General features: G+C 53.6%; 2 protein-coding genes across 32 annotated transcripts in view; one reads left to right on the forward strand and one right to left on the reverse strand.

Annotated features, from left to right (window-relative positions):
- The window catches only part of TBCD (tubulin folding cofactor D), a 190,770-nt gene extending 177,457 nt beyond the window's left edge, over window positions 1–13,313 (forward strand). For 6 of the 16 annotated variants that reach the window (XM_054456076.2, XM_063655867.1, XM_063655864.1 and 3 more), the window contains 9 exons: window positions 756–914; window positions 1,043–1,181; window positions 2,188–2,309; window positions 2,909–2,986; window positions 8,210–8,299; window positions 8,985–9,072; window positions 9,988–10,097; window positions 12,012–12,096; window positions 13,087–13,313. In XM_054456076.2, coding sequence (XP_054312051.1) covers window positions 756–914; window positions 1,043–1,181; window positions 2,188–2,309; window positions 2,909–2,986; window positions 8,210–8,299; window positions 8,985–9,072; window positions 9,988–10,097; window positions 12,012–12,096; window positions 13,087–13,101 — 886 coding nt within the window. In that variant the 3' untranslated portion in view covers window positions 13,102–13,313. Of the gene's footprint in view, window positions 1–755; window positions 915–1,042; window positions 1,182–2,187; window positions 2,310–2,908; window positions 2,987–8,209; window positions 8,300–8,984; window positions 9,073–9,987; window positions 10,098–12,011; window positions 12,097–12,406; window positions 12,526–12,794; window positions 12,937–13,086 lie in introns of those variants that run through there. The other 10 variants (XM_054456073.2, XM_063655861.1, XM_054456072.2 and 7 more) reach the window with 4 other exon arrangements.
- B3GNTL1 (UDP-GlcNAc:betaGal beta-1,3-N-acetylglucosaminyltransferase like 1) overlaps window positions 12,767–21,495 on the reverse strand; it is a 96,512-nt gene continuing 87,783 nt past the window's right edge. For 4 of the 16 annotated variants that reach the window (XR_010124590.1, XM_063655875.1, XM_063655876.1 and 1 more), the window contains 2 exons: window positions 17,503–17,607; window positions 12,767–14,703 (listed from right to left, as the gene is read on the reverse strand). Coding sequence is in view for 8 of the 16 variants with exons in the window: in XM_063655875.1 (XP_063511945.1) it covers window positions 17,527–17,607 (81 nt within the window). In the remaining 8 variants the exon portion in view is untranslated. Of the gene's footprint in view, window positions 16,678–17,502; window positions 17,608–21,495 lie in introns of those variants that run through there. The other 12 variants (XR_010124591.1, XM_063655872.1, XM_063655878.1 and 9 more) reach the window with 8 other exon arrangements.

The following is a 21,495-nucleotide window of genomic DNA, read 5'->3' on the forward strand; positions in this document are numbered from 1 at the left end:
TTGCTGTCAGTCTCTCTGTTGGGGGCACTCAGTCATGGGGGTCCAGGCCCTGCCCTTGCAGGTCTCTGTTAGGGGCACTCAGTCATGGGGGTACAGGCCCTGCCCTTGCTGTTGGTCTCTCTGTTGGGGGCACTCGGTCGTGGGGATCCTGGGGCCTGATTTCCTTAGTTCTCACCTCTTTCTCCTTCCCCCTCCCCATCTCTTCCCCAGCCCCAGCTTCTCTGTCCCCATCCCCGGCCTCTCTGTCCCCATCACTCTTCTCCACTCACTCCTGTAATCCTATTTGTTGTCCCTGCTTCAACCCTAAGACCTCATCAGCACGCATATAACATGTAGCACATGTGTAACATGTACATAGCATGTATTTGCTGCGCACCTGTAGGGTTGGGCTCCTGGGATGTGAAGGTAACGGAGTGTGGTCCTCCCAAGCCAGTGTCCTAGTGTCAGCTGCCAACTCAGCCGCCATGTCCCAAGGAGCCCGCATGTCCTCATGGTGCTTGGGCTGGAGTTACAGCTCGGACCTCCTGCACTCGGTTTACCGCCCGTTCTTGGTTTACCGCCCGCCCTTGGTTTACCGCCCACCCTTGGCTTACTGCCCGCCCTTGGTTTACTGCCCGCCTTTACCACCCGCCTTTACCGCCCACCCTTGTTTTACCGCCCGCCCTTGGTTTACCGCCCACCCTTGGTTTACTGCCCGCCTTTACCACCCGCCTTTACCGCCCACCCTTGGTTTACCTCCTGCTCTCGGTTTGCAGCTGTGAGCGCATCATGTGCTGTGTGGCCCAGCAGGCCAGTGAGAAGATTGACCGTTTCCGTGCTCACGCCGCCAGCGTGTTCCTGACGCTCCTGCACTTTGACAGCCCTCCCATCCCCCACGTGCCCCACCGAGGAGAACTGGAAAAGCTGTTTCCCAGGTACTGTCGGGGTGTAGGCCCCCCGGGCTGGCTTCCAGGTACTGTTGGGGTGTAGGCCCCCTGCACTGGCCCCGCAGCCATGGCAAGATCATCGGCAGCCCGGCCTTGTCCCACTCACTCTCTTGCAGGTCCGACGTGGCCTCCGTGAACTGGAATGCACCTTCCCAGGCCTTCCCACGCATCACCCAGCTCCTTGGGCTGCCCACCTACCGCTACCACGTCCTGCTGGGGCTAGTCGTGTCCCTGGGTGGCTTGACGGAGTCGACGGTGAGGAGGCATCGGGCTGGCTGGGGCAGGAGGTGGTGGCTCTAGGGGTGCCTGGTGCTTCCCCATCTCTTGGGAGCGTGTATGGAGCTGGGCCTTTTTTTCCATTGCTTTCTATCTCTCTCGGGCATATTTGGTTAGGGGGTCAGGGGCCCAGTGTCTTCCTCATGACCCAGGAGGCTTAGGGCCTGTGGGATGGTTGAGTCTGATGAAGGTGGAACAGCACGTTGAGTGGAGGCCAGCAGCAGACTTTGAAGTGGGCCGGCGCCACTCTCTTCCTGTGGCCGCAGCCCTGGAGCTCCCAGCATCCCCTCGGGGTTCAACCCTCCAGGACCTGTGTCTTGACGCCTGCATGTGGGTACCTGGGCTCCATCGGGTTCTGGGTCTGCCTCCGCCCTCCACTTCCAGGGCTCCAGGCCCAGCTTTCCATGTCTGTGGGGAGGGTCTCCAGAGCGTCAGTCTGTGGCTGAGCTGTGGAACTTGAAGGCGTCTCTGCCTTGTCACTCGTGGCCCCTGCGCCTTGGGTCTTGACCTGCTTCGTGTGGCAACGCTGTGACGGCTGCTGCGTCCTAGAAAACACGTAACAGGACGTGAGGTGCCCTCTGTGCCGTGCGGGCGTGTGGGGAGACCCAGGCCACATGCGAGCATGGCCCCGAGACATTGTGCACACAGGGGGAGTTGTGGGGATTGTCAAATCCCGCTTGAGTGGGAAACGTGAGTGAAACCCAATGGGAGTGGCCACAGCCTTTCGTCCTGTGCGCTCCCCCACATCCTAAGTGAGAGCTCAGGCTGAGCTGGCCGCTGCCGAGAGCCGTGTGTCTGCTTCGGGTGTCTGCACCGTGGGTGGCTCTGTGCTGGCTTCCGCACCAGCCGCTGGGGGCCAGACCTTCGCGTCTCTGCAGCTCGGAGCAGTTCTGCTCTTCAGCAGATGCTTGACCGGCTGTAGTCAAGCCTGAGGGGTGGCAGGCTCGGGGGTCCCACTGCCTTCTGAGGTGTCTCCGTGTTGCAGATCCGGCACTCCACCCAGAGCCTCTTTGAGTACATGAAGGGCATTCAGAGTGACCCGCAGGCCCTGGGCAGCTTCAGCGGGACCCTTCTGCAGATCTTTGAGGACAACCTTCTGAATGAGAGGTGAGTGGTGTGTCTTGGGGCCTCAGAGGTGTGAGTGGTGCTGGTGCCTCTCACCACGTTCCCACAGATCCCCGGGGTCTTGCAGGGTCTGTCTGGGGTCTGAAGGGAGAAGCGAGACACACGCTTTACCAGTTGGTGGCTCAGTGAGGAGAATGTGCCTGCAGCACATGGTTCTCTGGGCGGCCAAGCCTCAGCCCCTGCACCACCTCTTCCAGCCTCCACGTTAGGCAGGGAAAGAAATGACCGTTTTGTGTACACTGGACGTAAAGGTAATATGAGTAGAAGGTGGTCCCTGTGTGTAGGAAGGCGTCGTGGGGAGCTCCTCCAGCTTGGTGCTCCCGGGGACGTGCTTGCGGACGCTCATCAGCCACCCGGGCGAGTAAGAGCTCTGCGTTCCTGCTTTACCATCATCTTCGAAGTTCAGCGTCAGCTTCCAGCCTTGTTTCTTCCTGCCACAGTTGTTTTGTCTTTTCCTGAAGCTTTGCGTTTCCACAGTGGTGCCAGGGTTTCCACTGGGATCGTGCTGACTCTCAGCTGTTCAGGGAGATGGGCGTCCTCGTTGCTGGTGTCCAGGGTCTCACAGCTCCTTCTCCCCTCAGGGTGTCCGTGCCGCTGCTGAAGACGCTGGACCACGTGCTCACCCACGGCTGCTTCGACATCTTCACCACGGAGGAGGAGTGAGGCTCTGCTTTTCATGACTTCCTTTCCGATTAAGCCTAAGTAGCTCACGTATTAAAGAAAAAGTCATCAGGCACAGAGATCAGAATTCCAGGAAATGATCTTCCAGTGCATTCCGGGTCAGTTATGATGACTGTAAATACTGTCATCACAACTGGCCCTCAGAATAACGGAATGATAACATATTTACATAATGACATATTATGACTGTAAGTGCAGTCAGCCCCATCTGGGGCTGAGGTGGGGGCCCTGCTGTGCACTCTGCCCTCAGGTATCCCACTGGGCCAGGGGTGGGCCTCAGGGTTGTGCTGGGAGCTGCGGGAACCTGAAGGGGCCTCGGCTGTATGGGGATGAGACTCGCAGGGGAGAGGGTAGAGGCCAGTGACCTGGTGAGGACTTGCCCAGGAGATGGGAGCTCCTTGCTTCTGCGCCATGCAGATGTCCCTGGCCAGTCTCAGCTGGGTTGTTGGCTCTGAGTGGTCATCTCATTGTTGCCATATTTTCTTGCTTCATTGAATTTTACCGTGTTGGGCCAGTCTTTTTTTTTTTGAGACAGGGTCTAGCTCTGTTGCCCAGGCTGGAGTGCAGTGGCACAGTCACAGCTCACTGCAGCCTCTACCTCAGCCTCCCAAGTATCTGGGACTACAGGCATGCGCTGTAGTCTAATGTACGGCTAATGTTTGTATTTTTAGTAGAGACGGGGTTTCCCTATATTTCCCAGGCTGGTCTTGAACTCCTTGCCTCAGGTGCCTGCCTTGGCCTCCTAAAGGGCTGGGATGACAGGTGTGAGCCACTGCGCCTGGCCTGGATATATTTGTATCTGGGGCACGTTGGGTCATCTGGAGACAGCGTGGTCTTTTTTTGGGGGCACTGCTTTTTTTTTGTTTGTTTTGAAATGGAGTCTTGCTCTGTTGCTCAGGCTGGAGTGCAGTGGCTCGATTTCAGCTCACCGCAACCTCCTCCCGGGTTCAAGCAGTTCTGTCACAGCCTTCTGAGTAGCTGGGATTACAGGTTTGCACCATCACACCCGGCTAATTTTTTGTATTTTTAGTAGAGATAGGGTTTCACTACATTGGTCAGGCTGGTCTCAAACTCCTGACCTCAAGTGACCTGCCCACCTCGGCCTCCCAAAGTGCTAGGATTACAGGCGTGAGCCACTGAGCCTGGCTTGGGCGCTGCTCTTAAGCTGTCAGGTGGACCCAGAGCCGTGCTGGTCTCTGGGGTTTTCTGCCCCTTTAAGGTCTCTGCTCCCTGGCGCTTCCCTTCCCACCGCTGCTGGGGCAGTGCCGGGGCTTCTGGCCATCTTTTGGGTGGTTCCTCCCCAGCCTTGGACAGCGTCCTCGTACTCAGGCACTGGCTGACCCAGGCCCAGGTGAGTCCTCAAGGGCCCCCAGGAAGACCCCTCTGGTGCTGAGAACCTGAGCGAGCTCTGCAGACTTGGGATTCCCCGTTTCTCACCACGGGCTTCCCGCTGGAATCTGCCACCTGCTGGACTTGGCTCTGCCTTAACCTTCGGGCGGGAGGCGGATCTGGTCTCTGTTGCTCCATCTTTGCTGGACGCTGCACATGTTTTTTAATCTAACACCATCGAAGGGTTTCCCCTTTTAATTTCTTAATGGGGCATCACTGACTGATCTTATACCTGCTGTTGGAACAACCTCCATGTTCACAGGTGCACCCAGCTCGGTTGTGTTGTATTATCCTTTAATACAATGCTAAATACTCCATTTAAATTTTTTTTTTTGAGATGGAGTTTTGCTGTTGTTGCCCAGACTGGAGTGAATTGGCGTGATCTCAGTTCACGCAACCTCTGCCTCCTGGGTTCAAGTGATTCTCCTGCCTTAGCCTCCCTAGTAGCTGGGATTACAGGCATGTGCTGCCATGCCCAGGTAATTTTGTATTTTTAGTAGAGATGGGGTTTCACCACGTTGGTCAGGCTGGTCTCGAACTCCCGACCTGAGGTGATAATGCCCACCTTTGCCTCCCAAAGTGCTGGGATTATGGGCATGAGCCACTGTACCTGGCTTAAAATATTAATATATATTTTTATGGCTTAAAAATTTCAAAATAAGCCTGGGCACCATGGCTCATGCCTGTAATCCCAGCACTTTGGGAGGCCAAGGCGGGTGGATCACTTGAGCTTCGGAGTTTGAGACCAGCCTGGCCAACATGGTGAAACCCCACCTCTACAAAAAATACAAAAACATTAGCCGGGTGTGGTGGTGCCTGTAGTCCCAATTACTTGGGAGGCCGAGGTGAGAGGATGGCTTGGGCCTGGGAGGCAAAGGTTGCAGTGAGCTGAGATTGAGCCACTGCACTGCAGCCTGGGCAACATAGCCAGACTCTGTTTCAAAAAAAAAAAAAAATTTTTTTTTTCCCAAAATAGGATGGTTGGTAGAGAAAATACCTCCTGCCACGTCCTGCTATGAATACAGCTTTGTATTTCTCTCTACAGTTTTGTCAGTTTTGGCTTTTCAGATTTTGAAGCTGTTTGTGGGCTGAATCTTGCCCTTTATCACCCATTTCTAGGATGCTTTTTGCTCCACTCATTCTTTGTCTTGCTTCACTTGACTTTGAACGTTTTTCCATCCTTTTACTTTCAGTATCTTCATACATGTGTGTTTCTGTGCGTCTCTCATAGAACAGTGTATAGTTTGTAAAAATTCAGCTTGTAGCTTTTAGCTGCGTCCTTCATGACCTTTAGAATCCCCTTGGTTCTCAGCTGCCACTCACAGGACTTTTCCCCGTGCTGCGTTCCCAGGGCGCCCCCGCCACTCACAGGACTTTTCCCCGTGCTGCGCTCCCAGGACCCCCCCCCCCCCCCCCACTCACAGGACTTTTCCCCGTGCTGCGCTCCCAGGACCCCCCCCCCCCCCCACTCACAGGACTTTTCCCCGTGCTGCGCTCCCAGGACCCCCCCGCCCCCCCCCTCACAGGACTTTTCCCCGTGCTGCGTTCCCAGGGCCCCCCCCCGCCCCCCACTCACAGGACTTTTCCCCGTGCTGTGTTCCCAGGGCCCCCCCCCGCCACTCACAGGACTTTTCCCCGTGCTGTGCTCCCAGGGTCCCCCCCACCCCGCCACTCACAGGACTTTTCCCCGTGCTGCGCTCCCAGGACCCCCCCCCCCCCCCCCCACTCACAGGACTTTTCCCCGTGCTGCGCTCCCAGGACCCCCCCGCCCCCCCCCTCACAGGACTTTTCCCCGTGCTGCGTTCCCAGGGCCCCCCCCCGCCCCCCACTCACAGGACTTTTCCCCGTGCTGTGTTCCCAGGGCCCCCCCCCGCCACTCACAGGACTTTTCCCCGTGCTGTGCTCCCAGGGTCCCCCCCACCCCGCCACTCACAGGACTTTTCCCCGTGCTGCGCTCCCAGGGCGCCCCCGCCACTCACAGGACTTTTCCCCGTGCTGTGTTCCCAGGGCGCCCCCGCCACTCACAGGACTTTTCCCCGTGCTGCGCTCCCAGGACCCCCCCCCGCCTGCGCTTTTTGTTGGATTAGTAGAATTGCTTTTGACATTCCATTATTTTCATATATTTGTTTGGGACGTTTTACTCTTTGTTCTGTTCTGTTAACGCTTACCCTAGAAATTAGAAATGACACCACATATTCTTAGCGAAGTCCAGTTTTCAGCATTTTGTCCTTATTGGACAATAGCAAGGATATTAGAACGTGTTGGTTCCGCGTGCTTCCGTCTTGAGTTATTATTGTCGGATATTTTGTCTTAGATGTACGTAGTTTCCTGTTCATTGTGGTATTGTGTAATTTGCGTTACTTTGAATTTTCCATGTTTTTACTTTCTTTGTCTCTCATCACTTAGTGATTTTGGGACCCCCCCCGAATTGGGGTTCACATTCCCTCTCCCTAGAGCACACTCCTTTGGATTTCCTCGAGTGGGGTCTGCTGCGGTGAAACTTGCCCATTTTCTGTGCAGATTATTTTCAGAGGGTATATAGAATTCAGGCAGCTGTTTTGTTTTGGCACATTAAAAATATTTTCCCATTTCCTCCTGTGTCACCCCTGAGTCCGCCTGTGCTCCCTGGAAACGGCCTGGGTTTCCCACCTCCTGCCCAGGTTTGCTCCTTCCCTGGTTTTCCTGTCATTATCACGCTCACGTGTTTCCCTCGGTCACCCCCTCTGCAATTTTCACACGTCTTTTCCCTCTCTCTTTGCTTCATTACCTTTGGCCCGCCTGCCAGCTGCTGATTCTCTCTGAAGATGTCTCTAAATGACTTTTAACTGTGATTTGTGGAATTCTTATTGTGGAGTTTTGCGTCTTTTCAGGTGCAGGTTGTCTCGCGTGTTTCCATGTCTGCTTGTAGCGCTTTCCGCTTCGCCGTTCGCTGCGGCCCTTCCTTCCGTGCCCGGTGTTCATCCTCTTGAACACTCTTTTCCTGCCTGTTTGGCTGGGTGTGTCCGAGCTGCAGCCTGAGCGGGTTTCTTTGTCTTACTTGTCTGGCATTGTGTTCTCTCTGGATGTTGTGTTTGAGGGGTTGCACCTCACAGCAAGCTGAGGCCTGGGCTAAGCCTGCGCTTTGGCAGGCAGGACCTTAGTTTGCCTTTTCTGGGCACCTGCGGGAGGGTCGCAGCAGCCTGGGGTCTCCTTGACCCACGGTCAGCAGTGAGGGTTTCCTGGCCTGTTGGGTGGCTGGAGCTTGGCTGCATTCCCCACTGAGAGAGGCAGGTGCGTGTCGTCTCCTCCCTGGAGTGGCCTTCCAGGTGCCCTCTCAGAGCTGCTCATCAGGGCTGTGCCTTTATCAGCACCAAGCCTCGGCCCTTGTCCCTGCTGCCAGTGAAGGCTCAAAACAACACTGCACAGCCTTGTGTGTCCTCTGTGCGTCAGCAAATTCCCCCGGCTCTGCAGCAGCCCAGGCCAGGCCGCCTCTGGAGAGGGCGGTGGAGGAGCACGGGCATCCTGGCTGCTGCTGTGTTCGGGACAGACCCTGGGGCCTAGGAAGGGAGATGGGGCCCCGTGGGGGCTGCTGCACCACAGGTGAGAGACAGCAGAGGCCGGCCAGGTGGTGGCACAGCTGCTAGGAACCAGGCCGGCCTGTGGAGGTATCGGGATGGGGACCAGCGGACTTGCTGGCAGAGGGGCCACAGGGCTGCAGGCTTCTTGGACTGAGCCACTGGGAGGACGGAGTTGACCTTCTTTGAGACAGGAAAAGTGTGCATCCCGGGGCTGCATGTGAAAGCCCATCTCTAAAGTGTGTGTTGTTCTTCCAGCCACCCCTTTGCTGTGAAGTTGCTTGCGCTTTGTAAGAAAGAAATCAAGAATTCAAAAGACGTCCAGAAACTCCTGTCAGGCATTGCAGTGTGAGTTTCAAGTGCTACTGGCCTTAGACGGAATGGCAGGGCGCAGCTTCCCTTGGCTGAGGGCAGGAGTCCGCGGCTCCAGGCAGGAGAGGAGCAGTTAGTGTTACTCCTCACGCTAAGCTAAGATCGTGCATTCCAGTGTTCAAAGCAGTCGCAATGGGAGGTGAGGCTGTCCAGGTGCTGGTGGAGGGAGTTCCCGCTGAAACAGGCGAGCTCCGCCCCTGCTGCCCTCGCGCTCTGCCCTGGGGGGTGGGGAGGCCCCGGAAAGGAGGTGCGTGGTCAGGGGCTGCCTCCCCAGTTCTCCTGTGTGCCCTGGGGGTCGCTGTTGAGTGCCTTGCTCTGCGGCGCTCAGGCGGACACTGGGCAGGTGTGCCAGCCAGCGACAGGCACCTTGGCTGCTCTGTGGCTCCTCGAGGCGGGGGTCCTCATGGCGGGCGAGCGGCCCTGCAGGAGATCCTGTGAGGCGTCCTCACTTCCCACAGTGGCTTTCCCAGTGCGACACTCGCGTGTGTTGGCACAGTGCACATGTGCACACACACACACCTCTGGCTCGGGGCTCCAGGCCCGCACTGTGCTCACGGATCTGCTCTCCCCAGGTCTCTGCATGGGCCTTTGGGTCTGGGGTTTCCTGGGGTTGGCCCGCGCGGGGTGGGGCTCACTCGGAGCCATGTGCTGCTCTCGGCAGGTTCTGCGGGATGGTGCAGTTCCCTGGCGATGTGAGGAGGAAGGCCCTCCTGCAGCTGTGTCTGCTCCTCTGCCACCGCTTCCCGCTGGTGAGTGCCTCCCCTGCTCACGTGTGTTTGCCGTGTGGACTCAAGCCCCTCGGTGACAAGAAGTCCTTCGAAGGCACTGTTGTGTTGGTGTGCTTTCCAGCCGAGCCCCTCTCTTGTTAACATTCCTGGGTGATGATGCATCCCAGGCGTTCTGGCTTCAAGGACGGGCTGTCCAGCTGGCATTTCTGTGGACATAAATTGAGGGGTGACCTGGCAGTGGGATCTGGCTCAGGAGCTTCCAGAAGGACCCAGGCTGAAGTGGTTCAGCCACACCTAGGGGCAGTGCCCTTCATCCCCAGCACGCCCCCACTGTTAGATTTCTAGGATTTCTTTTCTCCTGGCTGCAAAAAAACCTCAGATGATCCAAAGGTGACATTTTCCTAAAAGGCAAAAGTAACTTCACGTTATACAGTGGTCCTCGAAGCGGGGTGCTGGACCCTCAGCCTCGGCACCTCTGGGGCTTCAGCAGTGCAGTTCCTGGGCCCTGTCCTGCTGACTCAGGACCTCCAGGGGTGGGCCTGAGGCTCTGACCACCAGTGCAGTGAGACGTGATGACCAGGGCACCGCTAGAAAAGAGAGCAGGTGAGGTTGCTTCCCTGATGAAGACAGAGCAGGCGAGATTGCTTCTCTGGTTGAGGGAGCAGGTTGGTTAATAAAGCATTTAAACAAGAATGATGTGATCTTCATTGCTGGGATCCTGCAGCTAGCTGTGTCTGTGGAGGGAGGAGGTGGTTAATGGGCCTGGAAGACGCCTCCAATTGGTTGCAGCCCTGCTGTGGCTGGGATGGGATGCAGGGTCAGCTCCCTCCTCCTGACGCCTTCCACTGTCGGGGCTCCCTGGCCTGGCTCCTGTCGTCTCTCTGGGGTGGGGCGGTGGCGCTTCCCTCCGGCAAACGCACTGCATCCCTGTCCCAGATCCGGAAGACCACGGCTAGCCAGGTGTACGAGACATTGCTCACCTACAGTGACATCGTGGGCACGGACGTGCTGGACGAGGTCGTGACTGTGCTCAGTGACACCGCGTGGTGAGTGAAGGCCCTTCCTGCACGGCCACCTGGGCCTGGCACCGCCCCCTTCCTGTCCCCACCGTGTCTACTCGTCTCTCCCAAAACCCTCTGACAGGAGGAGGAAAGAGGGTTCCCAGGCCTCGACAGCCTCTGCTTAGATTTTACGAGGCAGCAGTGGTGCTGTAGCCGAAACCTCTTCTCAACCGCCCTGTCCCCGAACAGTGTCAGGTGTCAGAAACACAGCAAAGTCATCCATCCCACCAGGGGAGCGGGCACCTGTGCCACCACAAGGCTATGTCTGGTGGCCCATGGAGCAGAGGGCACTGAAGGCCTGGCAGGTGCTGCTGCCCCAGACCTCTCTTAAGTTTTCTTGGAATAGGCCGTGTGAGCACCTGTTGGAAATCAAGAGGCACAGGCGGAAACAAGAAAAGCTCTCCCCACACCTCTGCTCTGATGTCCACCCCCTTCCTCAGGGCCATGAGGCCCTCAGGAGGCCATAGTGCCACTCTCCATGTTTATTGTGGCAGGCACAGTTTCTGCAGCATGGGCTGGCTTCTTTACCGTGGGTGGATTAGAATGGCGGTTTTGAAAGATGTGTGTATTGAGTGGGGGGTGGGAGGGTCTGAATGAGAGAGCAGAGTGGGGAAAGTGCAGGCTCAGGTGTCCTGGGCCAACCCGTGTGGTCCTGGGAACAGCAGTGATGGTGCCTTACACATATGGGCATGGTCACCCATGCTGGCTCACACACATGCTCACTCGCACACGCACACACTTCTAAAAGGGGAGCAGTCTCGTCACCCCGTGTTGGAGATCAGGACTGAAGCAACCAGAGGCTGTGTGGGTGTCCACATGGCGTACCTGGGGTGGTGGAGTCCCAGGTGTCCTGCCTGTGGACGCTGCTCTGTTTAGAGCACCGACTGTGAGGGCCTCTGTGCTGATCCCGGTGCATTGCTACAGGTCTGTGGGGTCCGTGCCCCCTGTTGAATCCAGCAAGGACGTAGGTGATGTTCCCTAGGTGTCTCCTTGGAACACTGACCTTCCGACAGGGCTGGGTTCCCATAGAGCTCATGCCCCGGGCAGCCGCTGTGGCCTCGGAGGACAGAGGTGGCCTCTCCAGGGCTTCCGCGAGGTTTTCTGGTTTGGGGAGGAGTGAGTGTCTCTGCTCCTAAACAAACACGTGGTCCCAGGAGAAGAACCGGGAGCAGCTGGGCTGTCTTCTCAACATCCATTGAGAGAATGGCCATCTTAACTACTGCTCTGGAGACACGTTTTTACAATGATGTTTTTAAAAAAAACACCAAGGTGCATTCTGGATCAGATTCTAAAATAATTGGCTTTAGGTCTGAAGAAGCCAGGTGTCCCGAGCGGGGCGAGGCCTCCTCCAGTGAGGCTGGGCCGGGGCGGCCTCCTTTCCTCACGTCAGGGAGGGAGGAACTAGCAGGGTGGGCCTGGGGGCTTCTCCTATACTTTAATCCCCTTTCTGTTAAAAAAAAAAAAAAAAAATCCTTAGAATTTAAAGAGAATCTTATTAATTACAAACAAAAAACATGCCTCAGATATCTCCACAGCATTGCTAGAATTTTTATTTTGCATCAACAGCTAAATTAAAACCTCGAAAACCCTTGTCAGCCCCTCCTTGGCCTCGCCTGGTCTGTCCTCCCGCAGTCCCTGCGCTGGGCGTGGTCCTTCCCGAGGGGCACCCCTTGTTGGGAAGGGAGCATCCTCCTGCGATTCTGGAAAGGGTTCAGGCTCGATGCTCTGCTGGAGAACGTGCTCCTGTGATGTCTTTTCTGCCCTCAGCCTGGCTGCAGATATCGGGGGTGAGGCCTCCTTTCCCTGACGACGGCCATGGAAGCTTCACGCGGGGCCTCTGCACACCGGAGGTTCTCAGGTGGGCACTCGAGAGACTCATGGCTCTCCTTCTCCTCACAGGGATGCGGAACTTGCAGTGGTGAGAAAGCAGCGCAACCGTCTGTGTGACCTCCTGGGCGTGCCCAGGCCCCAGCTGGTGCCCCAGGTAACCCTGTCACCTTCGCAGCATGAGGTGCCTGTGCTTCCCTGAGCTCTGGAATGTTCTGGGGCCAGCGGCTATGCTCAGCTTCTGTCAGTGCGTCCACATGGCCCATTCCCTCGTCTCATGTCAGGACCCCTGGGATTACGGGACCAGCAGAACTGCCTTCTCTGGCCACTGCCCACACCTGTGGGCCCCTGTGGCATCCAGGCCACTTGCTCTAGGGCGTGTTTGGGGGGGCCGGGGAGTGGGTGGGGCTGGCACCAGCTTGATCCAGGCTCCTCATGCCTGGCCCTGGGGTCTGTTTGTGCTCCAGGTGCCAAGAGTGCCGCCCTACCCTTCCTCATCTGCCTCCCGTGAGTAGGGCCAGGGCTGGGTGAGAGGCCCCAGAAGCTGCCCCCGTGTACCTCGCCAGCCCATCACTCTTCTTCTAAAGTAACAACAACAAGTACCTCAATTCTCACGGGGGCTGGGGCCCAGGGTTGCTGTGCTGTCTCTCTGGTTACCAGGGTTGGCTCCTTCCTCTCAGCCTCCTTCCAGCAGGAGGTTATATCCGAGAGGGAGGAGGAGAACCACATCCAGATACATGGGGGCAGTGGGGATGGGCTGAGCATCAGGACACAGCCTCTCCCATTTCTGTGTGTGTAAAGGCTGAACTCAACAGCAGACTTTGGAATTAAATGTGCTTTTTACATTTTTATTAGGAAAAATTTCAAACGTGTGAATGCAGGTTAAGAGCAGTGCAGTGAACCTCCCTTCCCGCTCCCCAGATGCAGCATGCCCAGATGGGGTGCCCTTCTGAGGACACGTTAGTCATCAGCACCTGTCAACCACATAGCTCGGGCTCCCGGGTGTGTGGGAAATGGCACAAATAAGAGTTTCCTGCAGGAACCCAGTGTCAGTCCCCACACAGGGCCCAGAGGGGCGAGGGTCCCCTGGCTGGGAATGGTGTGTGAGGGAGCTGACCAGCCTGAGCTTGTCTTGTCTCTTCTTCAGCCTGGTGCCTGCTGAAGCCAGTCCTGGAGCCCATACCGGAGCCCATACCTCACCCTGCTTGGTGAGGATGTCTTGTTCCTGAAGGAGGCCGGTGTGGAAAGCCTGGCACAGTGGTGCCACCAGCTGACAGCTTTTCCTCTCTGCACCTGTGCTCTAGTGACCTGGGGTGGATGCCTCTGCCTTCACTTGAACACAAATGTGCTTCCTATAAAATCATGTACCAAGAAGTTCCTGCCTTTTGTCTCTGAGCCTGATGTGTGTAGGGGTGATGGAGAGGCTCACTGCCCAGGGGTCAGCCAGAGGGGAGGTGGGCTCCACTCCCCCTGCCTGGAGACCAGGTCCCCTTCTTGCCTGGTGCTGTCCCTGCTGTGGGAGACGTCTGGCCACAGGCGGTGCCCCGCCCAGTCTTGGAGAGAGATGAATGTTAAATCAGAGGTTCAAATGCCAGAGAACTGAGAAGCCCTGGTGGCAGGCGTGGTCTGGAGTGCTGGGCAGATGCTGTTTCTGGGCCTGTCTCCCTGGTGGGGGTGCCGTCCTCCCCCCTGTGCACATGTGAGCATCGTGCACGTGGTCCCTCTGTAGTGCAGGAGTCATTGATTGATGGGTGTGCAGACCAGCAGCTTCACACGTCTGCTGCAAGGGGAATCGTCAGAGTGAGTCCAATGTGTGCCTCTACAATAATGTGGGAAATACCATTCTTGAAATGATTACACTGTCTGTCTTAGGAGAGCCTGGGCAGAGTCTACACTTGGGTTTTTAAGCAAAGGGCAGGAGGCTACCTTTGTCTCCGTGTCTGAGCTCGTGCTGATCCATCCCAAAGCTTGGTGAGGGGAACGTGTATAAAAATTTCACTGTGATAGCAACCCACACCCATCTCTGGGACCTGTGCTGTGCTCACAGGGCTTGAGGTGCAGAACCACGGCCAGCAGCCCCAGGTGTGGCCACTCGGAGGCCCAAGGGCTTGGGTGAGCAGCCCTTTCCCGTGTGAGGAGCCCAGGGGTGCCAGGTGCCGTGTGCGTGGCGTAGATTAGGGTGGCTCCCCGGCCTGCTCTCAGGTGGGGATGGGGCCTGGACACAGGAACATGGGCAAGCCAAGAACTGGGAGGTGCCACCCACATCTGTGAGGCAAGGCTCAGTTGTGGTTCTCACTTGTGAGGTCACCAGGACCACAAGGCCAGGACTGTGACAGTCCATGCTGTCTTTAGCAGACAGCTCTTCACGGGATGTGTGTGATGACCTGGCCACACAGGAGTGTGGGGTTAACACACTACAGTTCTTGTGTTTGACCTGGTGGCCAATAGTCTTTATCCCTTAAAAGAGCCTTGGGTTACATTTTTACAAGATTTAAACATTTTATTCCAACCTGTCTAATAGGGGTCTCCTCCTTGAACTGTCCCCTCGATTGGCTGGGGTCACATGGTGAGGATCCTGGGTGACCAGGCCCAGCCTTGGCTGCATGAGTCCACATGCAGGAAAAGGCTCGGCTCCTGTGGTCAGCACACACAAGACTGGTTGCGCCTGCTGGGTGTGGAACTGGGGTGCACTGTTGCCATGCCTGTAGCTCAGGAAGCTCCTGCTGGCCTGGGAAGCACCGAGGATGGAGGGAATAAGTGGCTTCTGAGAAAAACATGATGAACTGTTCTTAGTCCAATTAAAAGAAGATTCCAGATAAATCGCATTTTAAGACATGCAGGCAGGTCGATTACCCACCCAGACCCAGCAGTGACACTATGTGGCAAAGCAGTTCTTCTTTCAATGTCGGTCTAACTTAGCAACCCGAGGAAAGTGGATCACTCCACTGGCCACTGCTTCTTTCCCACTGGATCCCATCCATCACTGGGGCACTTGTGCTCACCAGACACCTGGTGGCCTGGAAAGCCCACTTTCATTCAGCAGCCGTTTCTGGAGCCCACCAGGGTCCAGGTGATGGAGTTTGGCAAGGAACCCCTTGCTCACATGATAGCTGGGGCAGACAATAGCAAATAACAAGCAAGTACCATCAAGGCAGGCAATACTGAGTGCTACGAACAAAGATAAAGTGGGCAATGGAACGGCGTGTTGGGTGTTGACTCCGAGAAGAGGTGTTCAGAAAACACTCTGTGAAGGGGCAGCATTTGGGCAGAAGTCCAAACAAACTGTGCCCAATGGCAGAAAAGAGAATGCTTGTGGTCCCAGAAGTGGAGCAAGCTTTGTGAGTTTAGAGAGCAGCAAGAAGCCAGTATCCCTGGGACCGGGGAGCTGATGTGGGATTTGTGCACCCACAAACACGTTCTAGGCGCTAACCAGAAACCCTCCATGTGACAGCAGAGACCTTGGAGATCCTGAGGGTTTCTGCTGAACCCTGGAGTCTAGTCATGCTATTTTGATAGCAGAATGGATGAGAGAATGTAAGGCCCAGGGCCAGATCTAATGGACCGCTATATAAAGCTGGGACCCTAAATAAATCTTTTTCAAAGGAACAGCAGCAAGACTCTTACCTCAATCTCCCCTGAAGTGGCCTGAATTAATACTACCTGTATGATCCCCAAAACTCCTAAAGTGGAAAATTTGATTGACTTGGCCCTGACCAGTGGTATTCCCAGACAAGGGGCAGAAGATGCAAATACAAAACCTCTCTGGTAGAACGTAGGCTATAATATGAGTACATTTTTGAAAAGGGCTAGAAATTATCAAGAAGAGATTAGAAAAAAACAGAGCCCCTAGAAATGTAAGAAGTGAAATTAAAAGCTCAATGGATAACTTAGACACAGCTGAAGACAGAATTAGAAAACTGGAAGATCTGAAAAAATCCAGAGAACTGGAAGATACGAAAGCAACATCAAGAGACACTGAATAATGTCTAACCTTTGGGTAATTGGGGTCTCAGAATGAAATGAAATGATGCAGATATTCCATACTGACATGCAACAGTCCCCAGATACAGAAGCCTAACAGTCTCACACATTTAGACTTGCCACGGTGAAACTGCAGAACTGTAAGAAGGACAGAGTGATATAAACGACTACCAATTTCCCAGCAGCAGCACTGGAGTTGAGCAATGAGTAGACCAAGATCTTCATTATGCTGAGCGAAAATAGCTGTCAAGTTGCCTGAATTGTGCCCACAGCATAACATTAAAGAAGAGAACAAAATTAAGTCATTTAGATAAAAATATGCCATTCTTATCCATGTTTGGTTTTTTAATCTTGGCTTAATATTTGGGGTTGAGTCATTTGTTTTGAGAGCTGTCTTGTGTATTGCAGGGTGTTCAGCAACATCCCAGATGGCAGCAGGATCCCCCTACCCAGCTGTGACAAAAAGAAAAAAAAATGTCTCCAGACATTGCCAAATACCTTCTGGGGGTGCCCCTGGTTGAGAACCACTGCTTTAGTGGATAAACTTTAGGCAGGACGGAAATGATCGCAGTTGGATAGTTGGAGGAATGTGGAGAAAGGGAAGCAATAAACTGTGACCATAAAAACATAGAAGGATGGCTTATATGTGGATTTTCTTTTAAAGCATGTAGAACTGCTTAAAATGGACAACAGCAGCATATAAATCAGTGGCAGAGTTGGTGGCTGAATTTAGAGCATCTTAAGTCTGTATGTTCTCCTGGAACAGAGTGCGGATAATTCAGTTATCAGCTTGGCGCTAGGTACATGTTGAAGTATTTAGTCACACACAGTTAATATATGGAGAAGATAACTTCTATACTAGTAGGAGAGAAATGGAACAAGAATAAAAAATACACTATCAAAATACGCAAGAATGGCAAGAGGAAAAGGCAGAACAAGCTGTGAAACACACACACACACACAATTAGAAATAAATATTTTGGGACACAATAAATGCAAATGGATGAAAACCTCTATGTTAATGACAAAGTTCTCCAGTTAAAGGAAAGCAAATAGTGTTATTAGGAATAGATTACTATATGATGATGATTAAAGGCTCAGTTCCACAGGAAGATGATAGAACTTTCCTACATTTGTAACACAGTCTTAGAAGATATTAAAGCAAACATTCAAGAAGAAATTGATGACCTAGTACCACAGTGTATTTTACTGAATTGGTACATTTCAATAAAGTGTCATAAGGCACGGTTGAAGGAGAAAAGCTTGACCCAGTGGACAGTTACAGAACCCAAGTGTGTGTGTGTGTACACACAAATTTTAAAAAGATGTTTTTAAAAACATCTCTTTAAAAGAAATAATGAAAATTATAAAAGTTAATCACAACAGATAGAATTCACCTAAAGTGGTGCTTAAGCGATTCTGAAGTCGTGAATTATACATTAGAGACGAAAGGCTGGAAATTAGTGAGCTGAACATAAGCAGAAGACTAACTGTAAAGAAAATTAGAATAAGAACAGAATGAAAAGGAAATGAAGTATAATAAAGGAACAAACCCAGAGGGTGCTTCGATGAAAAGACCCACCTGGGAGCAGCTGCCATGGGTCCGTCAGCTGAAGTGAAGGAAGTCCTGGCCCTCCTGCAAGTGCAGCGACCTCAGGTTGTCCTCAAAGGCGCCCCCTGTGAGGTCCTGTCGGGAGCAGTAGATTCAGCTCAGTCCAGTCTCCTGGATCTAGGAGGCCACTGTGGAGCCTCCTCCAGGGCCAAGGGTTGGGGTTGGCCCATGTCCACCTGTCAAGTGTTCTGCTCCTCTGCTAATAGTGGAGAGGCTGGAAGGAGACAAGGGCCAGAGAAGGCAGCAGCCGGCACTGCTTGTACCACAGGCCCTGTTGCTCACCAGAGGGGAGGCCTCCCTGCCTTCTGGCCTTGCCTCTCTACATAAGGTGGCTGACTGTCCCTGGGGGCACTCGGAATGGAATGAGACTAACTGGCAATGCCTCTGCTGTTCGACCAGGGCAGACCTACCTTCCCTCCACACACCCACCCCTCTGCAGAGGCCAGGAGTTGGAGGAGGCCCCTCAGACAGAAACTGTATCTCAGAACCATCAACAGCTGCCCCTGTCTGATCCCCTCTGGCCTCTGTCATCCCCACCAGACCAGTGAGGGCTGTGACCCCCGGTCGCTGGATGCTTAATCTTGTCCTGTGTGCTAGCCTTGGCCAGGTCACCTACTCTCCTGTATGAGGCCACAGCAGGTATCCAGAAATGCCTTTCAGACGTGCCCTGTACCCCAGCACCTCCTGAACAAGTTGCTGAAGACAGCCCGGCAGAGTGGTGGACACAAGTCTCTGGCCTCTGGCAGGACACAGGAGGGACTATGCATTCCTGTCACAGTCCTCGGTCCTTGGGCCGAGCAGGAGGAATCGGAGCTTGGCTGCACCCCCTACCCCCACCACATAGAATCCATTACACCACCTACCACTGTTGTCACTCAAATGATGCTGTCACTGAAATGAAAGCCATCCTTCCTGGAAAACATTTCCACACGCTCTGCCACTATCTGTCCTTCCTCCCTTGTCTCTCTGCTCTAGAGTTTGCAAAGGAAACACACCTGAGTTCAGGGACCAGGCCAGCCCAGTGCGTGTTGACACCGTCTTAAAACAAGCCTCTGTTAAAACTAGATGCTTCTGTAAAGCAACATGTTTCATTAGGAGAATGAAAAGGCAAACCACAAAATGGAGGAAGACATTTGCAAAACATTAAACCAACAAAGTCGAGCAGCCAGAGGCGTAGAGGACTCTTGCAGGTCAGGAGAGACGCAGCGTGCAGTAGGCCAGTGGGGAACCCTGATGAAAAACACCGCCAGAGAGGAAAGAACTCCAGCGTCCAGCGGACACGGGGTTGGTGCCCAGACTCACACCTGAAACCATGAGAACACATTCCCCAAACTGCTGGCAACCAAGTGCCCAGCCCAGTGTGAGGGAGCCGTGCAGCTGGGCCCTCTGGCTCTGGGCGTGTTCCTGGGCCAGCCTCTTTGCGGGCATCATCCAGAGAAGCTGAGGATGCAGCCACACCCACGACCTGCCTTCCACTCCCAGGATTAGACCCGAGGCAGGGACACTCACGCAGAGGACACAGCGTCCTTGCAAGAGCAAACTGGGAACCACTGCCCACAGGCCTGGGTCCTGGCGTGGCCTCTGGGTGGGGTGGCGTTTGCACACGGGACGTGGAGAAAGTCCACACCATGCACAGCGATATGCGCACACCCCAAACACGTGGAGTGAAAACCAGATGCGAGAACACAGACACTGGATTCTGCTCACGTGAACTACAAAAATAGGATAAATTAGACTATGGTTTAGGGATGTGTTCACGCACACGCCACGAGGGTTGGCCCTGCCAGGTGCCAAATGCACGTTCACAACCAACATAGACGGCATTTCGTTCCTGGAAAAGCAGTGATGTAAACGATGTTGGGACAGTTAGTTATACAAATAGAAAAATTTGCATCTGTAATCAAAAGAAATTCCAATTGTATCAAAGATGTAATTAAAAACTAGAAATCCCAGAAGTAAAATGGGACAATGTTGTTTTTTAAATTTCACAACCAGGAGTGATTGTCTTGGAATGAATCAAACTCTATAAATGAAAGTCACTTAATTTGATTATATCACAATGGGAAAAATATAAAAATATCAAATGGCAGGAAAATTTGCAGCACGTCGGAGAGTTTTCCTTATGAAAATACTGACCAATAGAAAAATTGGCTAATGAAAAGAATAATTTACTAAAAGGGAAATAAAGCAGTTCATAAATATGTGAGAAGATGCTTTCCCTCCCCGTTAAGGGCATGAGGCAGGTGCTCCATCGCTGGTGGGTTGGGTTGGCACAGCAGCTGCAGGTGGTGAACAGCCAGATTGGGACTGAATGCGTGTGCTCTTTGACCCAGAAATTTTTAGAATTTATTCCACATAGAGCCACTTGAGCGAAATTATGTATATATACAAATACTCACTGCAGCAGCATTTTAAACAGCAAATGATTAAAAATGGCCAAAAGGTACATCAGTAAGTAACGGTATCACAAATGCATGAAACATCCGTGTAATCGAAGAGCGGGTGTTTTAGTGATGAACGTGAACCTTGGGTTTCTCTTTACTGTTCCAGCTAACAGTGAAGGAAGGCACAACAACAGCGCCACCGAGGTGCCCTGAGACCCGCGAGGTGCTCCTGCCAAACAGAATCGCAGGGGGGCCTGATGTGGCCTCGGTCTGACCACCTCTCAGTAGGATGGAGCAGAACACGCAAAACCACAGGGAACCGGTCGGCAGAGTGCAGGATACACAAGCCCCTTCTTCAGCTGAACTAAGAAAAGAGCGTCGGCGTCGGGGAGACAGAAAGGTCATGTCGTCAAGTTCACACGGACGCTGCCGGATTCCAGCAAGCAAATTAAAACATGAAGCAATTTATAAGGCAATTAGGAAGATTTGAACATTGATGGGATATTTGGAATTCTGTGGTGGGATGGTGGTTTTATGGTCCTTTTAACGGTTTTTATCCCCTTGAGATATATCAGGGAAACAATAATGGATGAAATTAGGCTAGAATGAGTGTCCCAACACCAGCGTGGGGATCTGGAGGCGTGGAGGACACATAAGGTGGACACGCTGGCTCCGGGGATGGGTACGTAGGGCTGGTTTCCCGTCACTTTGCTGATACGGCTCAAATAAGCTGGAAATTTCCCTGAACAGAAAGGTCACAGCAACAGGAGAGCCCGGGGGCTCCAGTGGCTTCACACGGAATAACCTCCAATCTACATTACGTGAAAAGACCAAGACATGGAACGAGCATGTGCTGTGAGGCCACACTGCCAGCTGCCCCTGGAAGAACACACAAGAGACAGGTGACCATGGGGGCTCTGGGCCCTTCAAGGACACGGTGTGTGCAGGACGAGGAGGAGCCTCCTTTCCCACGCTCAGCCCGCTCCCTGGGAAAGGTTTTCACCAAGTGCCTTGGGGTTCATATGAGCACCCCAAGATACTAGTGACACCACAGGTCACCATAACACATACGATAACAGTTTGATGTATTGTGAGAATTACCACAAGGAGATGTGGAGTGGGCGTACTGCTGGAAGAGTGGCACTGATGGGGTTGGAGAGGGGGTCCCTGAGAAGTAGATCCTGAAAAGGCTGTTTCTGAAAAACTAAACCAGATATGTGTAGAATTTGCATTTTATAACTGCTTCTCAGAGCCTCCCATTTACTCATCTAAATGTCCCTGGTAACTTGGACAATGGTTATTCAAAGTTTTTCATTAACTTTGCTCAGATCCATCAGAACAATCACTATCTTTGGCGGCTACAGCCTTAGAAAATTTCTTCAATAAGACTTGAAAGTTGGAATGACTCCTGGACCCATGGGCTGCAGAACGGATGCTGTGTCAGCGTGAAAACACGAACCCCTCGTACATCGGCCTCAGAGCTCCTGGGTGACCAGGTGCACCGTCAATGAGCAGTCGTATATTGAAAGGAATCTCCTTTTCTGAGCACTGGGCCTAACAGTGGGCTTACACTATTCCA

Source organism: Pongo pygmaeus, chromosome 19, assembly GCF_028885625.2.
Source record: "Pongo pygmaeus isolate AG05252 chromosome 19, NHGRI_mPonPyg2-v2.0_pri, whole genome shotgun sequence".
NCBI classification, from domain to species: Eukaryota; Metazoa; Chordata; class Mammalia; order Primates; family Hominidae; genus Pongo; species Pongo pygmaeus.